Genomic DNA, 20,523 nt, shown 5'->3' with positions numbered 1-20,523 from the left:
CTGAGGCCAAAAAATTTGCCCACCCTTGCTCTAATATCCAGGACCAACATGGCAACACTGAATACAACAATGGAAGATAAATAGTCCATTTATTAAAAAACTGAGTCAAATTCAAAACACATTACCAGCATCAATACAATGTTAAGTTGCAACTCTGAAGGGTACTGTCCACCTGGAAAGGCACACTAATCTGAAAGATGGTGACAGTTGTCGCTGCAGTAGATACAGATAAACTGACACAAGTTAACATGAAATTTCTGTCTGTGAGTCAAACTTATAAACACAGTGCTGTCAAATGCACAAGATAAACAATTTTTCCTTTGCTGAAGAAGACTGTAAATGTTATTGGAGGAGAAATTGTTTAAAAAGGATTTTAAATTGTATAAGATTACTGCAAAGTATTTTTTTTTAAATGATATAGGTATACTATTTAACAGTACTCTTTTTCCCTTCTAAAAAAGCCTAAAAGCAGAACCTTTGAACATTTCTGCTGTTTTGGCCAGAGGAGATTGACTGATCTAAGATTTCACACACTGTGCCCACTGTCACAGTGCATCTATATGTATTGTTTTCAGTGATGCATTTAAATGTTAGGACTGGGATGAGACCACATAACCTAAGTATTGTAACTAACCCTGAGGAACACCACTTTCACGAACACATCAGCTTTTGATCTTCATATTATTGTACATACATCAGTCTGACAATGCAAAGCACTATATAAAAGCTCAGTTTTTAATGTAGTTAATCTCTGCGCTTTGCGATTCAGGTTAAGAACTAAGCTCTTGTTCACTCTTTAAAGCAGAGAGTGTTTTAGGTGAAGGGAAGATACATTGTCTTAAAAAATAAATTTGTACTTCATGCAGGATGTTGGATGTTTTGTGATAGCTATATTCTGGAGAAAGTTTTTTTTTAAATTCTGAATCAAAGTCAAACAATAGAGACTCTCTCTTCACCTTACTGCACCGGGGTAGCTAGGCCAACGCCATGTAAATCACTTTGCCTGGTTTCTCTACTGAATAATTTTTGTTCACATACAAGTGAAGAGTAACAGCAGTACAGGGCAACAACCACATTTATTTTAGCAAATAGTTCTTCTGTTAACATGAACTATGAGACCAAAGGCAATTTGAATTGAACAATCAGTAGAAAGTATCAATGACCAAGAAATGATAAAATTAAGGATATCATTTAAAATGTATAGAATAAGGAAAATACATGCTCAAAAAAAATCTTTTGGGATATCATTGATCTGGAAACTAAGATCTGAATTTTCTGTGCTTCATGGTTACCAAGCTGATTGGTCCAGAGAATTCCTAGATTGCAGGCCAGATGTGCGTATGTGGAGAAAAGTATATGCAGATGTTAAAAGACAGGCGATTTGAACTGTGATCATGCTTTGCATTTTACCCTAATTCAAACATGATGCATGTATTTGATACAACTGAAAAATGGAAAACACTATTCTTCAGAAGAGTGGGCTAAATGAGTTCGTAGGTGGAGGTGGATCAAGATTCTATAGATTCCATGGAATGTAAGTGTTTGAGGAAAACCAAAATAAAGTTATTGTTTAAAAACACTAAGCATAAATCTTGACTTAAGAAAAGTGGCATTTATGTTTATACACTATAGTTGCAATATCATTAATTTTAGTTTTTTTGTTTAATGCATGTCAAGGGATATCACTCAAAATAGATTATAAAAATCAATGTGGAGGTTCAGCTATAACTTTATTTAATTAAGTAATTTAGGCCAACATTTCCAAAGGAGCCACGCATCCACATCTCACTGAAATTCCATGGGAGTTGGTATTTTAAAGCCAGAAAGTACAATTGTGATAGTCGGGGATCCTAGAAATCCAAATGCCCGGGGGGAGGGGGGCACCACGGACGAAACGTAGACTGCGTGTTTTTACGGAGAATCTTTAGTTTTTACATTTTTGGAAAAAAAAATCCATACAGTAGAACCCTGTCTATCTGAGCCTCCATTATTCAGCTCTCTGTATTAAGCCAAGAGCCCGAGTCCCGTCACCTTGGTCTTAGCTCTCCGTGTTATCCGAATTTTTGATTGTCTGAGGGGGGCCTGGTTCCAATTAGATCAGATAAATGGGGTTCCACCATATCAATAAAACATTATGTTCAACTAATATAGCGTGGCTAGGAAAACTGAAGTTCAGACTGTTTTTTCCATCATAGAATTTTTTTTTAATATTATATCATGGAAAAATAGAATCTCTGTGATCATCTAGCCTGGTGTTGTGCATAAACAGTCCAGAGAATTTCACTCAGTAATTTCTGCATCAAGACCAACACTTGGCTCCTTTGAAAAAAAAAAAAAAAAAAAAGCGCCAGCCATGGCTGATGCTAGATAATTAGTGAGAAAATTCTGGTTTTGAGCACCCCAGCACTATCCTGAATGGTCCTCTGAACAGGTTTTCCATACGATACTCTCATCCTCCCAGATGACTGTACTGAAGAGCATCGTAACAGCAGGGTTCCAGGATATGCAAAAGATTAGGTATCAGCATGAACTCACTGTAACACATTAAGCACCGTTATGGAATGTGTTCAAGATGTAATAAGAATGCACCAAAAAAAGGCAACTTCACTAAGTAAGTGGCAGCAGCTGAGTCACATTATTGGACAGCGCTAACATTTAACTGCTGTTCTTCACCTGTCCATTTTGGCAGCAAGCCTTAGGTTTAGCCTCTCACAGAAAGTGCATCAATGGGAACCATTCACACACAAAAAAAGTAAATCAAATAGTTTTAACAGATACTAAGGGTATGTCTTCACTGCCAACATGAAAGTGCTGCCACGGCAGCTCTTTAAGGTGGCTGTGTAGTCGCGACACCAGCGGTGGGAGAGAGGTTTCCCAGCGCTGTAAAAAAAAAAAAAAAACAACAACCCTCCCACATGAGGGGAGTAGCTCCCAGCGCTGGTGCACTGTCTACACTGCCACTTTATAGAGCTGAAACTTGCCTCACTCAGGGAAGTGTTTTTTCACACCCCTGAGCAAGAAAGTTTCAGTACTGTAAAGTGATACTTTCTAATGCTTAGAATAGCCTACCCAGTTCATTATCAGATTGATTCAGAAGGGTCTGTAGACAAGTATCTGACAAAAATGCTAAGTGATGCTGCTGGAGATATCGCTACATGACAAGTCCAAGCCTGATAACAGAAAACCTTCAGTTTTCCTCAACCGCTTATCATTGTGATACGTAAGCATGAAATAATGTAGTTAATTCATTGACTTTACCAACCTTGATCATTTCAGGCTAGCAAAGTTCTGTTCAAAACTTTCAGTCTAATTGGAAGGGGCTGGGGAGACTCTTCCTAGAAATAAGCTTAGAACAGTCTACGTGAATGGACTTAATCATTAAAACGTTCACTTTGGTATACAGACACTTTTTTTGGGCCAATCTTTTGACTTGTTCAAACCAACAGGCTCACCCAAACCAAGTGCTCCAAATGCCACTAAATGTAACAGCCATCACCACAGAACCTACTATGAAATGCTCTTGGGAAACATTAAATTTACTCCAGAGTGTGTAACAAGTACAGCTGAATTAATCCAACAGTCTTCCGCAGTCACTGCATAAAGGTTCCCTCCACATCCTGTAGCAACCAAGGCCTGGTCTACATTGAAAAATTACATCGACATAGCTATGTCTTGTAGGGATCTGAAAAATCCACACCTCACAGACGTATTTAAGACAATCTAACGCCTGTGTAGACAGTGCTAGGTTGACTGAAGAATTCTTGTTTCGACCTAGCTACTGCCTCTCAAGTAGGTGGACTACCTACAGCAATGGGAGAATCCCTCCCATTGCTATAGGAAGTGTTTACACTTAATGCTACAGCAGCACCGCTGTAGCGTTTTAAGTGTAGACACAGCGGAAGACAGTCATGAAAGAAAACTGGACAAACAATGCAGTCCTAGTGAGGAGTAGTTTTAATTAATTTTTCACCAGGTCTAGTACCTGTAGTAAAACTAGAAATGCACACGTTTCATGGAAGTCCAATTGATTTACACAGCAAATCCTTGGAAGATGCCCAAGAACAAGGGACTCAAAGAAGTTTTACAGTGCATCAAATGACCAAGTAGAAGCATAAAACCAGCACCTGCTTCAAGAATAAGTATTTTGTGCATTTCAAGTGTAAATGGAAATGATTAAGCTGAGCAACAGTGCAGACCTGTGGCCTGCAAAGAGATGGTATGTCAAGAAGCAGGAGAGAGAGACACAACCACTTGGAAGGTAAGACGAGTAACCAAGTCCACATGTAGAGTGGGACAGCACACACAGTACTTTTCTCTCCGAAGATGAAGATTACATTCCTATTAATGCATGGAAATGTAATGTGAGTGAATCTTACCGCTGAGATGCACAAAAAACCCACCCAAAACCCACAGTAGTATGGTACAAACATTCCTGCCTAATCTACAATTAAGTGGACTATAGAAATACAGCAGCTGTTTAAGAAATTATATCCAGGGCCACACCTCACCAGGTTCAAAGCTCAATATCCCAAGAGATGGATACCCATCTGGCTTCTGTTGTGCCCTGCAAAAGGCAACTTTTCAGAGACAAGTCTGTCTTCAGAATCCAGGGTTGAGGGTAAAACAGGAATCTGATTAGCACTGTCTCTCGGCAAAGTATTCCACACAGAAGAATCGCAGCTGAGATGTCTTCTACCAGACTCTCAAAAACTTACTTGGAAATGTTGCAAGGCCAAAATGCCGGGGGTACTTAAGAATACTAGATTTTAGATTACTCAGAAATACTATATTGGGAACACAGAAAACTTCACTGACTGCATAGCAATAAGACATGTGAGCAAGAGGTAATGCCAAGATGTTACTGAAAATGCTGATCAAAGAATGATGATTTAATTGTCAGTATCACGGAATAGAAAAGAAAACATTAAGACTTGGGAAATTTAAACAGATCATTTTGAATGAAACTTTACAAAAGTGAATTATTTTATAAAAACAAAAGCACCTTAGACATTCACATGCATCAATCACTGGAAACCCTGATTTTTTTTTATTTTATTGTGGTCAAAATCCTAGACCATGAGTGCTTGTCTTCCGCTGACCAGCATTAAAACATATCTTAACAAGTTAGAAAATTAACATTTCAAACAATAATTGTCCCTCTCTCCGCCTTTTAAAAACAAACTCACAAAAAAAAGTGTGGAATGGTTAACCTTACAAAGGTTAAAACGTCTGATAAGGAAGACTAAGATTACCCAAATGGTGAATCTGGATTTGGTGAAAAGCTCCACTACCTTCTCAGCATCACATTCTATATACGCGAAGAAAACCTATTTGTCCACTTCTGATAAGCACATCTGCTACACTCAAAGCACCTCAATTAAACAGGCTTTCACTACTCATCTCACGCCCTAGCAAGACAAGGTGAAAGATGTTCTTTCTTGCTGCTCCAGAAGGCATATTCTAACCTGGAACAAAGGAGGAGCAAGCTCATTCAGCTAGTAAGAACTACACCGAATGTTTGCTCCGAAGGCAGACTAAAAATCTGACTGAAGTTTGTGCCCCTCCACACTGCCTGGTTTCCACTGGCACTGGAAGTGGAAACAGCTATTTTCACCATATTTAGGACCTGACAAAGTCTTGCAAGCAAACTGGCTTGCAAGAGGTTTCCCACCCAATGAGAACGGGATGGTTATCTGAAGTTCAGGATGCTCTGAAGCAAGCCACCCAGCCTGCCTCTGGAGTCTCGCTCATCACTACATGCACATGCCCGTTCCCCAATCTGCCCCAGAGTCCCAGACCAGGGGAGAAAAGCCCTGAGGAGGGAACGCTGCCTCCCCGCCAAGCAAAAAAACCATCCATCCATCCATCCATCCATCCGAGGACCATGAACCAGGCACAGCTCCGGTATCCGGCAACGGCCGGTTCGCAGCCCGGCCTAACCCCACTGACCCCAGGGCAGGGCGGATTCGCCGGGGTGCCCAGCCACCCACCCGCGGGAAGCAGCCGTTTGCTGGACGGCGCCGCCTGACTGATCCTCCTCTGAGCGGCCGGCGCTGTCCCCGGGAGCTGTCCACGGGGTCCGGCCGGATGCGCCAGCGAGCCCCGAGGGAGGGCGCGGGTCTCTCTGCCCCAGCGGGCGCGGCCCCCTGCCCCGGCCGGCGGAGCGGGCAGAGGCCTCGCTGCCTAGCCCCGCCCGGCCGCGGGGCGCCCCCCTGCCCGCCCGGCGGGTACCTTGATGCGCTCGCGGCACTGGGACGGGGTCCGCTCGTAGCCCAGCTCGGCCAGGGCCCGGGAGACGCGCTCGTACATGGCGGGCCCGGGGGCCTTGCTGCCGAAGACGGTGCCGGCGCCCTCCAGCTGCTGGTACCGCGCCTCCACCAGCCGCTCGTTGCCCCACACCGCGATCAGCGCGTTGGTCTCGGCCGGCGTCCACGACATGCCCCGGCAAGCGGCAGCGGCCGCGGCCGCCGCGGCGCCCCCGGGGGAGAAGGAGACGGAGGGCGAGGCGCCGCCGCGGCCCCCCGCCCCGCCGCCCCCCGCCCCGGCCCCCGCGGCGCTGGCAGAGCCCGGCCCGCCCGGCCCCAGCGGGGAGGCGCCGCTGGGCGTGGAGGGGTCGGAGAGGCTGGGGTTGCCGTCGCTGAGCGCCCCCGGCGAGCCCGGCGACAGGACCTCCATCTTGGGGATCTTCAGCGGCGACTCGGCGGCCGGGAGCTGCGAGGAGCCACAGGGCGCCGCCATATTGGAGCTGCGGAGCCGAGCGGGCGGAGATGACGCGCGCCTGGGGGAGGGGCTTCCGGCCGAGGGGCGGAAGGCGGGGGGAGCGCGCCCGCGCGGGAAGCACGTGCCGTGGGCGCGGGGGGAGGGGGGCTCGCGCGCGCGCGCGCTGGAGGACAGGGTGGGGCGTGGCCTGGGCCGGGGCGTGGCTGCCTGTCCGCGGGGCTCGAGGGGGCGCGTGGCCGGCGGGAGGGGCCGTTCTTTGGGCTTGGCGGCGCCCGCCTGGTGCGCCAGTGCGAAACCGAACTGAAACCGGTGTCACCCCAAAACCGAGTGACCCCCCCCCCAGTGCAACGCCCCTTAACAGTGCCTGGCTGCTCTGCCCGCCACCCACTGCGGTGCCGTGGTGCAAGAACACAGCCCGCCCCTTTGGGCCAGGAAACTCTCCTAGCAGCTGAGCCCACCTGTGCACCCCCAGAGGGTGCCCAACTTTCTGTCGGCAAAAAGAAGAGGAGGACTCATAGACTATCAGGGTGGGAAGGGACCTCAGGAGAGCATCTAGTCCAAGCCCCTGCTCAAAGCAGGACCAATCCCCAATGTTTGCCCCAAATCCCTCGTGGCACCTTAGAGTCGCACCAATTTATTTGAGCGCAAGCTTTCGTGAGCTACAGCTCACTTCATCGGATGCATCTGCTCACATAAATTGGTGCCTCTCTAAGGTGCCACGAGTCCTCCTTTTCCTTTTGCGGATACACACTAAGGCGGTTCTAGTTGCAGAAAATCAAACAGCCTCGCTCGGTCCAGCCCCTCTCTGAGGCCTCGCCCCACCCCGCCCCTTCTCTGAGGCCCCGCCCCGCCCCCTCTCGGAGGCCCCGCCCCTTCTCTGAGGCCCCACCCCTGCCCCGCCCCTTCTCTGAGGCCCTGCCCTGCCCCCTCTCGGAGGCCCCGCCCCTTCTCTGAGGCCCCGCCCCTGCCCCGCCCCTTCTCTGAGGCCCTGCCCCGCCCCCTCTCGGAGGCCCCGCCCCTGGTCACTCCATTCCCCTTGCAGGGGGTGCGGCCAGGGATGAGGGGTTTGGGGTGCAGGAAGGGGCTGGGGATGAGAGTTTCAGAGGGCAGGAGGTGGCTCAGGGCTGGGGCAGGGGCTTGAGGTGCGGGAGTGGGTGGGGAGCGTGGGCTCCGGGAGGGAGTTTGGGTGCGGGAGGAGGCTCAGGGCAGGGGGTTCAGGTTGCGGGCATTGGATGTCTTGACTCCCTGCGCTGCCCCTGCCTGCAGGCGCCGCCCCTGCAGTTCCCATTGAGCCCGGTTCCTGGGCAATGGGAGCTGCAGAGCCAGCACTTGGGGAGGGGAGCCCCCGTTACGGCCCCTGTTCCTAGGAGCCAGAGGGACATGCCAGCCACTTTCAAGAGCCATGCAGAGCGTGGTAGGGAGCCTGCCTGCCCCACTGCGGGTGGCAAACCAGACTTTCAATGACTGTCAGCGGTGCTGACCAGAGCTGCCAGGTCCCTTTTCTACGAGGCGTTCTGGTCAAAAACCAGACTGAGTGGCAACCATACCCCTGACCTCAGGATTGGGGCCTTCTGCAGCTGCTAGCTAATGTCCTGCAATTCAAGAGGTAATAGTCTATGCTGCACTGCTGACATTCAGGGTTGAAGCCCTGTTGATAATGTGGGGAAGTTGTTGCATATCATAGAATTTGTTTTTAATCTTTTTTTTCAGGGGGGGATAAACATTCCATTGAAACACTAACAAAATTATTTAAGTTTGCAAGGTGAAGCACTCAAAAGTTAGGTAATACCAGAGTTTAGGTTGCCTGAGCAATGCCAGACCTGCTCCCTGGTGCCTATGCATTGTGATACAATCATTAATTACATGATCAGATCCCCAGTCGCATTCAGGGTGGACACGTAAGGGGTAGAACTAACATTGCACTGGCAACTATAAATCTGGCATTTCCTACCTTTCAAGGGCTTGACTTGCAACCTAATACCATTCTTTTAATGCAGCTTTTTGGGTGTAATATTTTACATACATGGAGTGAAGGGCTCTGCAGATGGGTATATTGTTGCAAAGGTCAGGTGACTTTTTTTTCTTGCCACACTCATCCGTTAGCATCTGTCTTTGTAAATCCCACTAATTCTTTAAAAACAACAACAGCAATTTTTCATCTATCTTTTATTTCTCCTTGAAATTTGCCTTTGGCCTCAGTAGCTTATGTAGCTTTGTTTTCTGTGTAGGGAAGAAACCTCACAAACTCTATGGACATGTTAATCAGGGCAGTAATGTGAATTCCTCGTAATCTGGGCATTTCCTCCCTCCTCACACACACTATACTAGAAAGCAGCAATCTAGCAATGTGTGAGAATATGACAGAGAGAGAGAGAGTGGAATTTTATTTGTATCTGCTTGGCATACAAATAGAGGTGACATCACTAAATCTCAGGTTTCAGAGTAGCAGCCGTGTTAGTCTGTATTCGCAAAAAGAAAAGGAGTACTTGTGGCACTTTAGAGACTAACAAATTTATTAGAGCATAAGCTTTCGTGAGCTACAGCTCACTTGCATCCGATGAAGTGAGCTGTAGCTCACGAAAGCTTATGCTCTAATAAATTGTTAGTCTCTAAGGTGCCACAAGTACTCCTTTTCTTATCACTAAATCTCTTTCACTTTCTTTTTGGGCAGGGAAGAGGCTGTCAGAGCCACTATTTTAAATTTAAAAAATCATGAAAATATAGGTTTTGACAAAAGTAAAGCAAACAGAAATGGATCTTCATGGACCAGGAGGAGACTCATAAGATTGTTCATCTCTCACCCTGCCCCAAACTTAAAAAGGGCACCTTTAAAGAGCAAGTGGAGTTGGCCAAGCAAAGTGTGACTGCAAACCTACATCTGTGTACCGCGGCAACCTTGAAATTATTGTGAAAATAGCTGATCCTTGACAATACACTGGATACAATCAGGGTTTCACTCAGTCTCTTTGCTTTGGTTGTTGGAAGAATTCACAGATGACGGGGGCCTCCACTGGCTTTATTATTTCTCCTTAGCTTGAATGATGGAGAATCAGGTCCAGTTTTCAAATGATGTCAATTTAAAAAAAAATTACTGTCCTGCCCTTCAAAACTGCCTCTTGTGTCACCTGTTGTCAAATTCCAGGTGTGATTCAAATGCTGTGCTGTAATACGATTTCATTGGGTAAGCAGCAGGGCACGAAGAAAGTTAGACATTTGGCTCCTTTCTGAAACTTTTTCAATGTTGAAATCCTTTTAATCTCAAAAAGTAATTAATGTGTTCAGCAGAGGTGGTGCTAACCCACTGGGGGCCCTACGCAGGAATATTCCCCCCACGTCCACAACACAAGTTCTTGTGAAAATAATAATCATAATAAAAATCGACTGATGAGCTGCTCAGGGCCTAAGCAATTGCTTAGTCTGCTTTCAGAGTAGCAGCCGTATTAGTCTGTATTCGCAAAAAGAAAAGGAGGACTTGTGGCACCTTAGAGACTAACAAATTTATTTGAGCATCCACTGAATGCATCCGATGAAGTGAGCTGTAGCTCACGAAAGCTTATGCTCAAATACATTTGTTAGTCTCTAAGGTTCCACAAGTACTCCTCTTCTTCAGTCTGCTTATGACTAGCACCAGCTCTGATTCAACATTATGAGACCATGACCAGTTGCCAATGAGCCTTAACCCTGGACATCTGAAAATGTGAGGAACAGGTTTTCTGAATTGAGTTATGAAAGGTATCAAAATCAGTGTTCGCTACAGAGTTCCTACCGCCTCTTTCCCAGACCCAGGGCGAGTGGCTGGTCCTGTGACTCCAGAATTAATACATTCATGGAGTTTAAGGCCTTAACAGAGCATTGTGTTCACCAAGTTTGATCTCCTGGCTAAATATAGGCCTTAAAATGTTACCCAGTGATTCCTGCATTAAGCCCATAATTTCTGGCCGGGCTAAAACAGATCTTTTAGAAACATTCCCAGTTTAGATTTAAAGCCTTCAAGTGGGGCAAAATCCACTGCAACCCTTGGTAAGTTGTTCCACAAGTTATTTCCCATCAGTGTTAAACCTCTGCACCTTATTCTCAGCTGAATCTGTCTGGCTTCAGCTTCCAGCCACTGGATCGTGTTATGCATTTGTCTGTAGAGATCTTAGAATATAGAATATCGGGGTTGGAAGGGACCTCTGGAGATCATCTAGTCCAATCTCCTGCTCAAAGCAGGACCAATCCCCAACTAAATCATCCCAGCCAGGGCTTTGTCAAGCCTGACCTTAAAATCTTCTTCCCATGGAGGTATTTATCTACCACGATCACTTCCCTCTTAACCTTGTCTATGATAAACTAAATAGACTGAGCTTTTTAAAGTCTCCCATTACAATACAGGTTTTCCAGGCCTCAGATCATTCTTGTAGGCCTTCTCTGAGACCCTATCAATTTTTCAACATCCTTTTGGAATTGTGGATACCAGAACTGGACACAGTATTCCAGTAATCCAATTAATCCAATTTAATAGGTGCGTCACTGGTTTTTTTATAGTGCTAGTTATATTATTGCAGTCATCTATCACTTGAGCTAAAAGAAGAGCTCAGAAAAATGTGATAAGTATGATTTGAAGTCTGGAAAATCTGCATTACAGTGGGAGACTTAAGAATCTCAGTCTATTTAGCTTATTGTAGAAAAGGGTGAGAGGCAATTTGATCATGGTCTATAAGGATCTATCATTATTATTTGTATTACTGTAAAACTCAGACCTCCACTTAGGATCAGGCCCTGACTGTGATAGGCCCTGTCCAAACACTTTATAAAATTCAGTCCCTGTCCCAAAGAACTTACCATGTAATGGAGACAAGATGTAGCAAGTGGATGAAGCAAACAGAAGGAATGGAGAAGGGAGGGCTAGGGTGACCGTAATAGGAAACAGTTGCTGTGTCAAGTAATTCAACTGTGGTATAAAATTTTTTTTTAATCCAATCAATAAAATCCATCTCTGCTATTCCAGATGGCAACCTGGTCATTACAGGAAGCATCATGGCTGAGGTGGGTCTTAATGTGGAAGGAAGATAGGGCTTCATGGACTGATGTTTTGTGGTTTTATGGATTAGCTCTGAGAAAGAATCCCATGCACAAGGGCTAGCAGAAAAGAAAGTGGAAAATGTGCTTACAAAGCTTGCAGGACAAAGTGGACAAATGGGGGTTTGCACTGGCCCCCTCGCAAGAGGCTGTCAGACATTCTTCTAAAATACAGAAGCCAATACATAGAGAGAGGCTGAGTTGTGAAGGGTCTTAAAGGTAAGGACAGAAGCTTGAAGCTGATCTGCTGAAGGAAGGGAGCTACAGGGGGATGCAGGGCATGTGGTCAGAATGAAGAGCAACAAAGATAATCTTTTATAGATGCCAAGAAGCAGGGGTCAGCAATGTGTCCGTACACAGACACAAGTAGGTCTGTGGTAATTTTTCAAAAAATTGAATGACTGAATGACATAACACCCCCCACGCCCAATGTCCGTCACTAAGTACAGTAATTTTGTCAACATGGTGGTGCTGACCCCTGCCAAGAAGGCAACTGGTTGACGCAAACATACAACATTCGATCCCATTCCCTCAAGGAAGTCAATAGCAAAAAGAGTCCCATTCACATCAAGTGGAGCGGGACTAGGCCGCAGATGATCCACACAAAATCCATTAATAACTTTGCTTAATTATAACCGATTTCCCTAAAATATAGCTAACACATGAGTTTTCAAAGAGATTTAACTAGATATAAAGTTTGAGCTGGAGAGAGGCAGATTTGACTTCTGTTTCAAGTCAGGTTAATTTTTAATACCCTGTAGCCAAAAATAGCTTGATAAATCTTTTCCAAAATTTTTCAGAATGTTCTCCTTTGGTTTCAGAGAAATCTGGCCATTTTCAGGCCAAATCAAGGCTAAAATTTACGGCGTAGGGGGCACTAAAATAAACTTCTATAACAGAAAGGCTCGTTGCAATCTTAATTAAAAAGAGGGTGTTCCCTCTCCATAATGATGACCATTGTGACATGACTGATCAAGCTCAGAGGAGATTTCTACCAGTGACGTTCTAGCCTCCCTCATCTTCCTTTGTCTTTCACAGTCCATCTGAATACTAAGGAAAGGGGATGAGCATGGCATGGGGGGGACTAGTTATCTGACATATAATTGGACTCATAGAAATATAGCCCTGGACAGGACCTCAGGAGGTCCATTAGTCCATCCTCCTGCACTAAGGCAGGACCAAGTAAACTTAGACCATCCCTGACAGGTGTTTGTCTAATGTGGTCTTAAAAACCTCCCTTGATGAGGATTCCACAACCTCCCTTGGTAACCTGTCCCAGGGTTTAACTATCTTTATAGGTGGGAAGTTTTTACCAGGCTACAGACAGTGCAATCCATCAGCTGGGCAGCATTCTCCCACTGAAAGCTTACTGGTTCCATTAACTTCCATCACCACCCTGACAGGAGCAGAGGTGGGATCTGACTATGGCAAAGGTGTGACCCCAGTCCCTAGCTGTCACGACATCCATGTGCTCACGGGTCAGTCTAGAAAAGCCATTGCCTATATTTCACAGTTTCAGGGTTAATTGTCCCTCTGCCCCCCTGGTGATTTACTCACGGGCACCACTTAAGGTCTCAGCTGTCACCTATCTATAGGTGGGAACTTGTGTCCCCCTCCCTCCAGACCAGAGACCCTGCAGTTCACCGTGATTACTCCAATAGGTCTGAACCTAGTCCTGCACCTGTAGTTTGCTCTCTCCCAGGGGCCATGACAGTGCTTACCAGTGACCAGCCAGTTCTCCCAAAGCACAGGACATTCATTTTAGAACAAAAGCATTACAGAGAAAACACCATAAAACAATGACTAGGCTCCACGCAAGTTAGTTTCCCAGACATCTCCGATCTTCCGCTAGGAGACCCTGGCAGGGTCCAGTCCTTCCAACCCTTCCCACAGGGTTTACCCTCTGGATCCAGTCTGTGTCTGTCTGAGGATCTGATGAGAGTCTGGGAGTCAGTTCAGCCTCCTCTTTATAATAAAAGCCTGTTCTTCGTGTGCAGGGCCACCAGGACCTCTTGAACCTGGTTTGAACCAGTCTATGGGGCTTGCTCCACGGGTGGGACTTCTCAGGAGTTGTTTATCTGTCCTGGGATCTGCAGGAATTACCCCCATTCTGGGGGGATGCTCGGTAATCCTGCCCCTGGAGCTAAAGCCCACTCCTTGGCTCACAAAGAAAGCCTTGTAGGCTTCCACACTATCACTCTGACATAGACATTAAAGTTACCCCGTGAAATAAGCTTCAGCAATATCAAAACCAAGCTGGAGGAGAATGGAGTGAGGCAACCTGTCCACCAGCATTTAAAATTGTCCCAGGGCATTCACAGTGGAGGTGAGAGGCTAACATTTCAGTCAGACTGAAGGGACTTCTAAGAAAAGCAGGGTATTAACTAACAATGAGAAACACCTGCCAAAGCATCACAGTGCTGATCCTGCTGGGATCAACCTGGCTGTGTTCTCTGTCAGCGGGTGAGAGGGCACTGCACAGTGTCCTGCAGGGCACGGGGCATTTTTAAACCTCCCCCGAAGCATGGCTCTGTCGCTCACACCTACCCTCACAATGCTTCTTCTAAATCCTATGGCTGCACAAATGCTAACAATACAGTGATTCAACTTACCACCATCTTTTGTGGTATTGGTACAGTACCAACACAACAGGCCTTATCCAGTCTTACTTGATGGGAATCTTCTGGATTTACTCTAAAACAGCTTGAGGCGTGTCTGCTGCTTCCCACATCTGTTCCAGCTCTTTCACATAGGCCCAAACATGCCCTTTTGCTCTTCCAGTGCATCTGCTCTCACTTCCCCCTCTCTGCTAGCTGCTCATTTTCTTTCTCAGCCCCATTCTCAGTTGTTTCTGTTTCCTTCGTAAACTGTGTCTGGTCACCGAATGTCACTGAATAGGAGGAACGAGGCGGCATTCCTTATCCGGTGTAGCTTGTTCTTGCCAGCCATGCTCTGACCATATTATAACAGTGGGGTCTTTTGTTCTTGTGTTTTACTGTGTTAAGGTCTTGTATCTCTGGTATAATGTTGTATCTGTTTGATTTGGCTAATCTCTTTGCCAAATTACAGTTATTTGTCACTCTTTGGTGATTTCATATCAGTGAATTTCCACATTGCAGTGGTGTTCTGTAACTGAGCTAAATATTACTTTTCCTTTGCATCAATTGGGTTTTTTTAAGCAAGACGGGGCCTTCAGCCCCAGCCATCCCTGTCTCTCCCTGTGGTGAATGCAGCACAGCCAGATTCTTGTTTTGGGCCCCTCCAGGGTACAGTGCTCTCACTGAGTATTTACAGGCAGCCTTTTCCAAACAAGGGGACCGTTCCTTAGTCACCTGGCTATAGACTCTGAACATCCTGAGGTTAGCATAGAAAGGCAGAGTTAAGCCAGAGATCATCCTGGTCAAGCCAGTGTCATGAGGAGCCAGCCAAGCTGTGATGGACTCCGTCTCTGGCTCTCTCTCCATCCCCTCCATCTCTCTCCCCAGGGCCCCGGGCTCCTGAGATCCTCCAGATGGGCAGTCCTCATTCCAGTCCCCTGACACCTTGTTTTTCCGCTTGGTACCCAAGTCCTGCTTGCAGTCTTTATGTGCTGATTGTTCAGTCATTGGGGGTCCCTTGGTCTTGCTGGACCTTCTGGTTGGTTTGGGTTGGTTTCAGCCAGTTATTTAATACTCTGTTCTTTCCACCCAGACAGCGTGGTCTCACACACACATACACACCTCTCTGTCTCTAGTGCTGGTCCAGGAGCAGTGTTAACACTTTTGCACCCACTGGGTAACAATGCAATGTACAGAGGGAAACTGAGGCAAGCCAAGGATTTATAAAAATATCTCAGAAAATTCCCACTTCATCAGAGCAGGACACCACGCTTCCCTTCAGTGCCTGTCTTTGGACAAACAGTCCCAGTCAGTCTCCCTGAGCCCAGTTTCTCGGGCCCGAGGGGAGTGTGTCTAGCTGGCAAGTGAACTTAAGTTCCTGGCTGTAATCAGGCAGAGATATGTTCTGTTCTCCTTCCTGTCTGACCTACATGTATGGCAGATGTAGCAGGGCAGGGTTAATAGGGCCCACAGACCTTTGTTACCGCCTTCTGGCCAGTACACCCCCATCACAACCCCTTAAATCACTGAAAGCTCACTATTGTAGTGGGATTGGGCAGATGGGAAGTGTACGTCACTTAGAGCCTGCTTATTGCTTTAGCATTTCATTCATACCTATTTATCATCGCCTATTCCTCGCAATGTGGCACATGATGCCTTTATCATGCTCACCTTTATTGTCACTGCTTGTTCCAGATCCTCGGGTTGGGTTTCATCAAGTGGAGCACATCACATTTTTGATACTGCACCTGCAATTCCTAGCTAACATCCTATCTGCAGCTGTAAGTCATCTCACGCTTGTGTGCTTCCAGAAGTAATCGCTGTATGCTTGCTGGTGCTTACCCAAGTTCTTTCTTGTGTATTGTAATTGGTTATCATAATTTTATTTATTCTTCGTGTCGTGCTTGAAATATTCTTGAAATGAGTGTGGGAGGCAGAGTATCAACCCCTCCTGCCTTAGACAAAGGAATGTGTATTTACCTGTCTGACTGGCATGGCTGCAGGTAGAAGACAATGAAAGTACATTTACATATAAGGTAAACAAAGCCATAAGGCTGAATTGAGTGTGAGAGAAGACTGTTTAAACAATCACACCGGAGGACAGAATCTGCACCCCAGGAAGGCCTCCTGTCTCTTGAGGCAAGAGACAATGGACTTTGGGTAATAAAAAGGGAGCAAAAACCCCTTTAGTTATCCATCAGCAGGGCCACACAGGGTAAGCACCTTCTGAGCCTGTGAAAGTTGGATCCCCTAGTCTGGCAGTCTAGGGATGCTGGTAACTTGATGTCAGTAAGGAAACTGGTTAGGCAAAGATTGTAACTTGCTAAAATTATGTTTCACTTGCTAGAAAGCATTTGTTTTGTTTGAAACCAGGCATGCCTTTTTTGTTCTTGCGTTTGTATTCGCTTAAATCTCTGTTCTTCATTAATAAACATTTTCTTAGTTTTACTGTAAACCATCTCAGTGCTGCAGTACTGAAGTGGAGTGCAAGTTTTCAGTTACCCTAAACAGGCTGAGGAGTGCTCTGTCTCTTTGGAGGCAGTGAACTTGATCATTCCTGTGAGTGCTGCAGGGAGAGGGGCTGGACACTGCAGGGAGACATCTCAGGGGAACTCAGGAACTGGGGTTCACTGATTTGTCACTTGCCAGGCAAGGTTTAGATGGGCAGTTGTCCCAAGGAGTTGGCTGGCAAAGCAGACAGGCTGGTGTGTAAGGGAGCTGATATGCAGCTTAGAACTAAGGTAGAATGGTAACCATGGGCATAGTTTGGAGGGTGTTAGGTGGGTGTTGTCCCCCCAAACTGCAAGCCTCAGGCAGGTGCGGAATTCCTCCCCTCCCCCCCCGCAACAGCCCTGACTGGAGCTGTCTCCGCAGAAGTCAAACTACACCTATGACTGTAACATGGTGACTCTTGGTTCTGGGTGCCCTGAGCATGATGACACAGTGGCATAGTCAGCAGGATTTACACACAGCTTGCTGGTCAAGGGAGGTTCACACTTCAAGCACTGCTAAACTAAATCCTTACGTAATTCAGAGTGATGGGCTGGAAACAGAAAAGGTTACAGTTTGTGGTTGTCTGGTTATTTCAGGTGAAGAAACAGAACAAACAAACCTATAAAATGAGCAACAGCGAAGCACCACAAAGTTAGAACTGGCCAGATTAGAGGCTGATCGAAAAGATACAGCACAAGAAGCCAAGCAAACGGCCGAGCTGGGAAACTGCACATAGAGAAAAAGAACGTGAACACCAAAAACGGGAAGCTGACTCGGACGGACAGAGAGGGGCAGAAAAACAGGAGGAAGCACACCACCAAACCGTGGAACTGAAAGAGAAGGATGCCCAAGGAAAAGAGGAGGAAAGGCAGCACAACCTGAGCTAGTGGGGAAAGGGTCCCTGTGAGAGCCCAGCGAGTCCCCAGAAAACCAGGGAGCCCCAAACTCGGCATTCCTGATATGTCTAAGGGTTAAAACAAGCGAGATTTTTTAACAAAGCCTTTCAGGTCATCTTTATGGGGAAAAACAAGGGCCCATCTCTGACTCTGGAGGACTCTGCAGAGGAAGAAGAAAAGATTGTCTTTTGGGTCCTCTGCAAGTGCAGTCCCAGCCCATAGGCCTGAGAGCCACAGTTTATGCCAAGGCTGCTGATGGAACTACTAGATTTAGCATGGATACAGAATCCGCCCCCGGCGCTGCCAGAGGGGTAGGGTGGGCTTGTGGTTAAAGATGTGGCCTAGAACTCAGGAGAGGCCCATTCAAGTCCCTGCTCTGAGACAGCCTCCCTGCCTGTCCTCAAACATATGGGCATAAACCCCTTAGCCGTCAGCTCCTGAACTGAGACCAAACTCCTGGGGCCTGTCACTGCAGGGCGAGCATGCCAATCCTGCAGTCATCCTCGTGGCTCATCTCTGAGCCCTCTCCGTTTATCAGCATCCTCACTGCACTGTGGACACTACAAGATGGGCTGGCCAAGGGGGGCTGCCCCTACCCCAGCATGACTCCAGGGTGCTGACTGCCCTGGATTCTCAGGTCAGCTGGTGAGACTGAAATATGTTATTTGTTCCCCCAAAAGAAAGCCAAGGAGACTTCCACGGACCTCCTAGAGGGTGGCACTTTGCCTGGATAAAGCCATGAGGAGGTGTCCCTTGCCCAGTCATCACATGGAGACAGATTGACTGAGAACAGAGAACCTCATGACATGCATGTATGTCGATGAGTATCCCTTGGTGGAGACAGAACAGCTCCCTTTCCTGAGTTGCCGCTGGCCTGGTTTTCAGACAGTCAGGCCCAAGTCTGTCATAAGCGGGGAACCCAAAAACTGGGGCACTGCCCACTTCTGAAAACGTGGGCTGGAGTATTTCCTTCAGTCAGAACATGGGCGCATGGTCCTGACCCTGACTGCTTCCCTGGCCTTTGCTCCTCTGCCATTAGACCCCAGCTGTTGGAGGAGCTGTTGCACCATGCATAGTTCCCAGGGTCTTAATTCATAGAGTGTAAGGTCAGGAGGGACCTGTGTGATCATCTACTCTTGAGTCCTGCGTTGCACATGCCAGAGAGCCCCACCCAATGAGCCTGGCATGAAGCCCATGTCTGGCTGAGCTGGAGCCTATCTTGGAGAGCCCTCCAATCTTGATTCACTTCCCAAAGAGCTGGTATGTCCAGGCTGGGGTTGGGGATGAGCTCCCAACCCCTATGAAGTCTGGAAGATGCCCCAGCCTTGGACACAGGCCCTGATGATTCCTGTTTACAAAGAGGGGGAGCTCGCTGTTTGTGACAATTACCAAACAGTCTTGTTATTGCCACTCCCTAGCATCACAGCGCTGTGCGTCAGCTGGAAAGAATTGCACCCACAAGAGAGAACTTCCTGGCTGAAGGGCAAGCTGGGGTTAGACCCAAAAGCAGTATGGCAGAGCAAATATTCCATCTGCATGCGCAGTGAGAAAACATTGGGGAATGATGGGAAGGCTGTTTGGGGGAATTTTGCTAAGGCGTTTGACAGCATATGGCACAAACCTGGTGGGGCAATCCTGTGGCTGGGTGGAGCTGGTCTAATGTAATAAGGCATATACAAAATCTTTATGGAACATGATGGCTTCATTGTTTGTGGGGTGTGAGCTGTGTAGTCGGTTGGAATCGAGGGCAGGTGTCAGACAGGAGAGCTGCAGATGGAAACCTGCAGAAGGGTGTAACCCAAAATTAGTCACCTATGCATGACATTAGTCATTAGGTGCAAAAACTGCTAGAAGGATTAGCAGTGGAAGCAGAGAAGTTAGGTCTAGAGATATCCCACAAACAGACAAAGACAATGGTCACATCTAAGGCGAAGATATTCTTACCCAAATCTGAGGAGGGACTAGAGTGTGCTGAGCACTTGGAATATTTCGGTAGCGTGACTACAAGGGATGCTGAACGTCACTTAGAAAGTGACTGAAATGCTGCAGGTGATTGCTGCGCGTTAGCTCTATCTCACACACACAATTGCCCAATTTTACAGCATACCCAGAAGGAACCAGACATCATCAGGACGAGTGGACGAAGGAAAATTGAGTTTGTGGGCCAGGCGGGTGGATGAGCGGAGGAAGTTTGCTGAAGATAGTTTTGCAGGGACTGGTGCCACATGCCAGGAGCAGGGGACACTCGCAATGAGCATGGGTCCAGGAGGTGGCTGACTGGACAGGATGCTCTACAGGGCTTCTTGAGGCTGCGTGAAGACCACGAAACGTGGAGGAAGATTGCCGGCCAAAGGCTCCCATGTTCTGGGTCACTCTTCTAGGGGACAATGCTGCCACCTAGTGGCAATGAATTAAAGTGTTAAATAACCATATGTTGTGTTAATAAATAAGCTCATCTTAATTAATTAGTCTCTTACAGTTTGTATGGCAACTTCCACCTTCTCTGTATGTGTATATATATATATATATATATATATAAATATATATATATATATCTTCTTACTATATGTTCCATTCTATGCATCCGATGAAGTGGGCTGTAGCCCACGAAAGCTTATGCTCTAATAAATTCGTTAGTCTCTAAGGTGCCACAAGTACTCCTGGTCTTTTTGTGGATACAGACTAACATAGCTGCTACTCTAAACCTGTCATATGTTGTGTGTTCTGTCTTTTAATTACTTGTATGCATTTAACTA

At 46.8% G+C, this 20,523-nt stretch overlaps 1 protein-coding gene across 6 annotated transcripts in view; it reads right to left on the bottom strand.

Moving 5' to 3' along the window:
• Positions 1 to 6,785, bottom strand: part of MSANTD2 (Myb/SANT DNA binding domain containing 2) — a 37,107-nt gene extending 30,322 nt beyond the window's left edge. For 3 of the 6 annotated variants that reach the window (XR_006276653.1, XR_005289988.2, XM_038380906.2), the window contains exon 1: positions 6,232 to 6,785. Coding sequence is in view for 4 of the 6 variants with exons in the window: in XM_038380906.2 (XP_038236834.1) it covers positions 6,232 to 6,738 (507 nt within the window). In the remaining 2 variants the exon portion in view is untranslated. The remainder of the gene's footprint in view (positions 1 to 6,231) is intronic. The other 3 variants (XM_038380902.2, XM_038380903.2, XM_038380904.2) reach the window with 1 other exon arrangement.
• Between the last annotated feature and the right edge of the window lie 13,738 nt (positions 6,786 to 20,523).

This window comes from Dermochelys coriacea, chromosome 22 (genome assembly GCF_009764565.3).
Source record: "Dermochelys coriacea isolate rDerCor1 chromosome 22, rDerCor1.pri.v4, whole genome shotgun sequence".
NCBI lineage: Eukaryota > Metazoa > Chordata > Testudines > Dermochelyidae > Dermochelys > Dermochelys coriacea.
The sequence above is the reverse complement of the archived record's forward strand: the minus strand, read 5'-3'. Positions and strand labels throughout refer to the sequence as shown.